General features: G+C 47.5%; 1 protein-coding gene across 1 annotated transcript; it reads left to right on the top strand.

Annotated features, from left to right (window-relative positions):
• Nucleotides 1–5,821: 5,821 nt before the first annotated feature.
• LOC137044745 (trace amine-associated receptor 6-like) lies at nt 5,822–6,811 on the top strand (the record flags this gene model as incomplete). The annotated part of the gene is made up of 1 exon (XM_067421005.1): nt 5,822–6,811. A coding segment is annotated over one exon (990 nt), but the record flags the coding sequence as incomplete, so codon positions are not given.
• Nucleotides 6,812–7,560: the final 749 nt, after the last annotated feature.

Below are 7,560 nucleotides of genomic sequence, written 5' to 3'. Positions count from 1 at the left end.
GGACGGAGCGGTGCCAGCAGGCTTTCACCCAGATAAAGGCTGCTCTGTGTGGTGGGCCGCTCTTACAAGCTCCTAATTTTTCTCTCCCTTTTTCCCTACAGACCGACGCCTCGGACAGGGGCGTGGGCGCAGTCCTGTCCCAGGAGGTGGAGGGGGAGGAGCGGCCGGTGCTGTACATCAGTCGTAAGCTCTCTAAGAGAGAGACGATGTACAGCACCATAGAGAAGGAGTGTTTGGCCATCAGATGGGCCGTCCTCACCCTTCGCTATCACCTCCTGGGGCGGGAGTTCACCCTCTGCTCGGATCACGCCCCCTTGCAGTGGCTCCACCACATGAAAGATACCAACGCGCGGATCACCCGTTGGTATCTCGCTTTACAGCCGTTTAAGTTCAAGGTGGTCCACAGGCCGGGTGTTCAGATGGTTGTGGCTGACTTCCTCTCCAGGAGGGGGGGGGGGGGGGGGGGGTTAGTGTGTCTGTTTGCAATTACTGCAAACAGACACACTAACACCTGTGTCTGTTTGCAGTAATTGGCATGGAGAGACAGCATTTAAACCCCAGCAGTACAGAGAGAGAGAGAGAGACCTGGACTGGGACTTCGCGTGCACAGCAGAGAAACTGAGAGAAACTGAGAGAAACTGAGAAAGAATGTTAAACAGAGAAGGAGCGATCCATATCGTGGAGAAACTGAGTTTTGCACACACACACACACACACATATGTGTGACGGTTATTTGTTTTTGAACAAGACTGAATAAAGAGAGCGAGTCCCAGTCAAAGCCGACCCCGTCTTCTTCCTTCACACCCCCACGAACATTTATTACACCCTAGTACTCTACAAGCAGTCCAATGTGTTGTCAAGCTCACGCACCTGGTCGGACAATTTGTGAGGCTTGGGCTCTGGAGCTCTTGTTCACTCAGCTCAACTCTTTATCAGCAGGCTCTGACTCTCTGTCTACGTTGGGCTCTGGCATCCGTATGAGGGGGCTGGCTGGGCTCTGGGCAGGATGGGGCCCAGTGGAGTCTGCCAATGGAGTACCAATATCCCACCCACACTACCTACCTTTACTGTTGGGGATGAACATAGTGCCATCCTTCAAATATTCAGGGTGCATTCTCTCTGAGGATAGCAGCATCCCTCCACAAAGGTTGCTGTATACCAAGTGGTCTGTGTCACCACCCTTTGCTATAGCTGTGAAGCTTGGATAACCTTCAGCCATCATATCAAGCCTTAAAGCACTTCTACATCAGCTTCCCCCAGTGCATCCTAGGAATTACTTGGCGTAATAATGTGCCTCACACAGAAATGCTTAAAAAGACCAGGTACAGGCTTATTGAGGCCATGATCATCCAGCACCAGCTGCAGTGGTTGGGACACGTGATAAGGATGCCCTCATGTCGCTTGCCCCGCAAAGTGTTATACGGCCTGTTACATCATGGCAGATGCTCCGCTGGAGAGCTGAAGAAGTGCTATATGGATCCGAAGAACGTATTGAGGAAGTGTAAGATCAGACCTGAAGACCTAGAGAATGTTGCTGCTGACCATACCATTTAGCGAAAGCTGTCTAGCGATGAGGCCCGTACACTGGAGATGGAGGGGACAACCTGAACACAGCAGAAGTGAGCCAGGAGAAATATAGCTATGGTTGCCACCGCTACCACCACCATCACATATATATTCCCCACCTGCAAACGAGCTTGTGTGTCTAGGATAGGACTTTTCAGCCATCAAAGATCTCACCGTTAAAGGCGTGGATGTCGTCATCGGATTTCGATGGACAACCGAATAAGATGATGTTAACCTGTTATCACCACTGTTACTTGTATTCTGATATTCCAACTGTGGATTATCTTCTTTTGTTTCATTTATTAAAGCTTATTGCAGAAAAATTGTCTTCTACAGCTTTCCTTCGTCTTCTTGCCTGACTTGTGACAGAAAACCATACCTACAGCATGAACCCAGTAGGACTCATCTATGAGGATATCCTGTTCTTAATTTATTAAGATGAATGACAATTGATGGACTGTTTTTTTTTTTTTTTTTGGCCTGGATTAAAACATCATACAATTGTTGCCGGTGGGAGACAACAGCATGACCATGGCACAATATTTGGACATTGTGCTGTGGATGTGTGGCTCATCTTATATTGTTGGCAAGGTGGAGAACAATTGAACACTCCACTGTAACCCTCCTTTTCCACTTATTCCTTCATGAGGTCCTCAATCATCTGCACTAAGTCCATCCCCAAAACAGATCCAAAGCCAATGCCTGGAGCCAATTCAGTCTGACTTGGTTTATGAGCCGATTACTGTATCTGTTCTAGGGGGAATATTAATGGAATAGGAAGGCATGGAGTGGGAGAGAAACCTTGTGGGATTGAGGAATATGAAGAGATTATTTCCAAACCTGTTTCATTGTCCAGCTCCAAGCCCGTTTCCTCACCCAGCCCCATGTCCGTGTTGTCGATGATGCCCCCCACCAAGCCTCCCACTCCCAACTCCTCAGCCCTTTGGTTCTGTCACATGCCTGTCCTGTCTTGTGTGCACATGTGGGTTTTGTCATGTCTTGCATGTGCTCCTTTCATTGTCTGATCCCTCCCCCTTGTTATCTGATTAGTGTTGATTTCTCCCACCTGTTCCCTCTTGATTTGTCAGTCTGTGTTGGATCCTTGTGTATGTTATGTCTGCGTCTTCCAGTTCCCCGTGATTTCTCTGTTGGTATGTTTTTGAGTTATGTTACAGTTCTGATTATGTGTTTTATTTTATAATAAATTATAATTTTCTCACTGCACTTGAGTCCTCGCACCAATTTCCTGTTTCCTTGTGTCCGTGACGTAACAGAAGGATCCAACCACTTGAGGACTCAGCAGGGCTTGTTTTTTTTTTTTTTTTCGTTTTTTTTTTTTTTTTTTTCTCCCGGTATCCTCCTATGGAGTGGGAGAAGAACCTGCGGGTAATGCATTACCTGAACTCCCGGTACATCCGTCAACAGGGGACGGATGTGCAACAGTTCGCAGGCAGGTTTCTCATGGCGGTGGACCATTTTAGACTCAATGAGGCAGAGTGGAAGGAGACTTTTAATCTCTGCCTCGACATGCCCCTCTGTCCGGAGGTAATGGATAGTATGGGGAGTCTGGGATTCTGGGAATTCATCGAACGCCTGGGCCCCAATCCTTCCATGGTCCCAGTGCCGGCGGATCATATGCTGGTGGTCCCAATTCCGGCGGATCGTGTTCCGGTGGTCCCGATTCCGGCGGATCGTATTCCGGTGGTCCCAGTACCGGCGGATTGTGTTCCAGTGGTCCTGAAACAGAGGAGGAGAAGGAAGTCTCCCTCCGTGCCTTTTCCGGTGGTCCCTGTGCCGGTGGTCCCAGTGCCGGCGGATCGTATGCCGGTGGTCTCAGTGCCGGCGGATGGTGTTCCGGTGGTCCCAATGCTGGCGGATCGTATTCCGGTGGTCCCAGTGCCGGCGGATCATGTTCCAGTGGTCCCAATGCTGGAGGATCGTATTCCGGTGGGCCCAGTGCCGGCGGATCGTGTTCCGGTGGTCCCAATGCTGGTGGATCGTGTTCCGGGTGTCCCTGTGCCGGTGGATCGTGTTCCGGTGGTCCCTGTGCCGGTGGATCGTGTTCCGGTGGTCCCTGTGCCGGTGGATCGTGTTCCGGTGGTCCCAGTTCCGGTTGTCCCTATGCCGGTGAACTCTGTTCCGGTGGACGCCTCTTGGCAAGAGATGCCTCCCAGGCGCCCTGCTCTCACCACGCCTCCCAGGCGCCCTGCTCTCACCGCGCCTCCCAGTCGTCCAGCTCTCACTGCGCCTCCCAGGCGTCCAGCTCTCACCGCGCCTCCCAGGCATCCAGCTCTCACCGCGCCTCCCAGGCGTCCAGCTCTCACCGCGCCTCCCTGGCGCCCTGCTGTCACCGCGCCTCCCTGGCGCCCTGCTCTCACCGCGCCTCCCTGGCGCCCTGCTCTCACCGCGCCTCCCTGGCGCCCTGCTCTGCCTGCGCCTCCCTGGCGCCCTGCTCTCCGTGCGCCGCTGAGGCGTCCTGCTCTCTGTGCGCCGCTGAGGCGTCCTGCTCTCCGCGCGCCGCTGAGGCGTCCTGCTCTGCCCGCGCCTCCCTGGCGCCCTGCTCTACCCGCGCCGCCCTGGCTGCCTGAACTCTACGGGCCGCCCCGGCCGCTTGAACTCAGTGGGCCTCCCGAACTCGGCGGGCCGCCCTGGCCATTCGAACTTTGTGGGCCACCATGGCCTCCTGAACTTTTTGTTTTCCTTGTCCCTCCCTTGTTTACCCCTCCCTTGTCTGTTCCTTCCTTGTCTGTTTCCCCTTTCCCTCCCGTGCCCCCCTGGTCTGTCCCTCCCGTGCCCCCCTGGTCTGTCCCTCCCGTGCCCCCCTGGTCTGTCCCTCCCGTCCCGCCCTGGTCTGTCCCTCCCGTCCCGCCCTGGTCTGTCCCCCCCGTCCCGCCCTGGTCTGTCCCTCACGTGCCCCCCTGGTCTGTCCCTCACGTGCCCCCCTGGTCTGTCCCTCACGTGCCCCCCTGGTCTGTCCCTCCCGTCCCTAGTGGAGCGTCTGGTAGCCGCTCCTTAAGGAGGGGGTAATGTCACATGCCTGTCCTGTCTTGTGTGCACATGTGGGTTTTGTCATGTCTTGCATGTGCTCCTGTCATTGTCTGATCCCTCCCCCTTGTTATCTGATTAGTGTTGATTTCTCCCACCTGTTCCCTCTTGATTTCTTCCCCTTATAAGCTCCTTGTGTTTGTCAGTCTGTGTTGGATCCTTGTGTATGTTATGTCTGCGTCTTCCAGTTCCCCGTGATTTCTCTGTTGGTATGTTTTTGAGTTATGTTACAGGTCTGATTATGTGTTTTTCCCCCTCGTGGGTTTTTGTGTTGAGTTTGTTTTATTTTATAATAAATTATAATTTTCTCACTGCACTTGAGTCCTCGCACCAATTTCCTGTTTCCTTGTGTCCGTGACGTAACAGGTTCTTCCCTTGATAGCATCTCAGATCAGTCTGGGGTTTCCAGTTCGCCAGCTCCACCAAAAGGCCAAAATATGTTGTTCGACTAGCTTCACCTCACTCCACCTCTGCCCACCGACCAGTCGGCTCCACCTTGGCACCTCGGCTCCACCTGGGGCCATCATCCTTGTGGCTTGACCAGGCTTTTGCATTCCTCCAGCTCTGCCTTGGTCAGTCAATTTTCTCTTAATCCAAGGGTGTCCAGTCCTGCTCCTGTAAAGTTTAGCTCTAATCCCATTTAAACACACCTGAACCAACTAATCAAGATCTTACTAGGCAGACTAGAAACTTCCTTCCTCATAATTCAATTTTGACTTAATTAGTTATTCTATTTTGCATTAAATTCTAATAATATTTAAAGGCTACTTTAATAAGATGATTTCAAGGGACATCAATTGCTGGTAGTGGTAGTCTTATATTGGAAATATGAAAATATCCAGATTCCAACTTTAATTGATTTTGTGTTAATATGCATATTTTGAGTGGAATGGAAAGCAATGGTTTAAACTTGTTGTTCTAAGAGTAGTGCATTTGCCTGCTGTTTATTAGTACAGATGCTGTCTTGCATGGACGAAATGTAAGACTAAACAAGATTAACTCGATCCACTATACTGTATAGACCAGATTGATCAGGTCTATGAATATTTAACTAGGGGTGGTTAGATTTGAGAGATGAATAATTAAACCTCATGTTGAATGGGGTGGTTACTGTGCTTTCTGTAAGTATAAAACTGAGTCATTTCAGTAACAAGGACTAGGGGGCTAAACTGACAAGCATCCTCAGACAGAGTCTGCTCTTCAAAGTTGATCCAACAACGGAGTGACAAACATGGACAATCAATCAATCCAATACTGCTTTCCAAACAACAATTTGTCTTGTAGCAGAAGTATCCGACCTGAAGTGGAGTACATTATTGTCTACATTTTTGTTGCTGTAACATCAGTGTTCACCGTGTTTCTGAACCTGTTGGTGATCATCTCCATCACGCACTTCAAGCAGCTCCACACTCCCACCAATGTGCTGATCCTCTCTCTGGCAGTGGCTGATCTGATCTCAGGACTGATTCTCATGCCAGTGCAGGGAATGAAACTGATTGAGCCATGCTGGTACTTTGGAGAAATATTTTGCTCAATATTTCCTCTTATTCTTTATGTAGTTGTTGTGGCATCTCTTGGTAATATGATTATTATATCTGTGGATCGATACATTGCTGTGAATGACCCTCTGCGATATCCAATGAAAGTCAATAACAGCAGAGCTATTGTTTCTATTGTTGTAAACTGGTTATTCTCCTTCCTCTATTCGTTTTATCTTTTGTATGAATTTTTATTGTATCCAGAGAGGAACCACACATGTATTGGAGAATGCATACTTGTTGTAACACTGGAAAATCTACTAATAGATGCTTTTGTTTGTTTAGTTGCACCTTGTTGTGTAATTATTCCTTTATATGTGAAAATCTGCTTTGTAGCAAAACGGCAAGCTAAGCATTTAAATTCAGTCACAGAAAAAAAGGCCAAATCAGAAAAAAAGGCTGCAAGAACCTTAGGGATTGTAGTACTGGTTTATCTTATTTTCTGGACGCCATACTACATAGTTACTCTTTCTTTTGGACATGACGAAAATGATATTCTTATAATTAACATCATGTACTGGATGTTATGCATGAATTCCTGTATGAATCCACTTATATATGCAATGTTTTATCAATGGTTTAGAGTGTCAGCAAAATACATTTTGACACTGAAAATATGTGAACCTTCATCAGCATACATAAATCTGTTCCCAGAAGCATGACACACAAATGTAAACCACCTGTCTATAAGTGGAACAGTTAGGGTCCTTGTGTTAAGCACTTTCTTATCAAACATTAGATGACACCAGGCTCTGTGCAACACCTATGTTTGTGAAAACTGCAAATATTCTGTCTAGTATGTATACATATTGTGAACATGTACATGTATGAGTAATATTATCTCTCTATTTGCTCTCTTGAAGGCCTTAAATTGACTAAATTAACTACAAAAATATATTTAAATACAAAAGTAATCTTTTTGTAAGAAAACAAGACAATGCAAATGGGGGACAAACTATAAAAAGCAGGCTGGCAAATGATTGATAAGCTTGTGATATGTGGAGCCTTCTTTCATTTGACTGTCAGGAACTGATGAGTTCATCCCTATATATTATCCATTAATCGAGCAAATGCCATTTTGAAAATCAGTTGTAAGAGATGTCTCAGTTTTATTATGTTTAAAATATTCTGGAATGTATGACGATCAACAAACCACACTTAACCATGCCAAGGGTCAGAAATAACAGAAACAACTAAACACTTTATTTGGCATACAATATCTAACATTTTCATATTGTATTACTAATTGTGTTAAGCATGTTACATTTTTAAAATTGTGGCCACATTTTTTTCTGTTGTAATGGTCTAAAATTAATATGTTCAGATATGTGTTTGTGTGATATGTTTGAGTCGAAAATTATCTAGTGTGAAAATATACAGTGTGAAAAGGTTTGCCTCTTGTCTGAATTAA

Source organism: Pseudorasbora parva, chromosome 17, assembly GCF_024679245.1.
Source record: "Pseudorasbora parva isolate DD20220531a chromosome 17, ASM2467924v1, whole genome shotgun sequence".
In the NCBI taxonomy this organism is placed as follows: Eukaryota; Metazoa; Chordata; class Actinopteri; order Cypriniformes; family Gobionidae; genus Pseudorasbora; species Pseudorasbora parva.
This window is presented reverse-complemented; position numbering and strand designations above follow the sequence as displayed.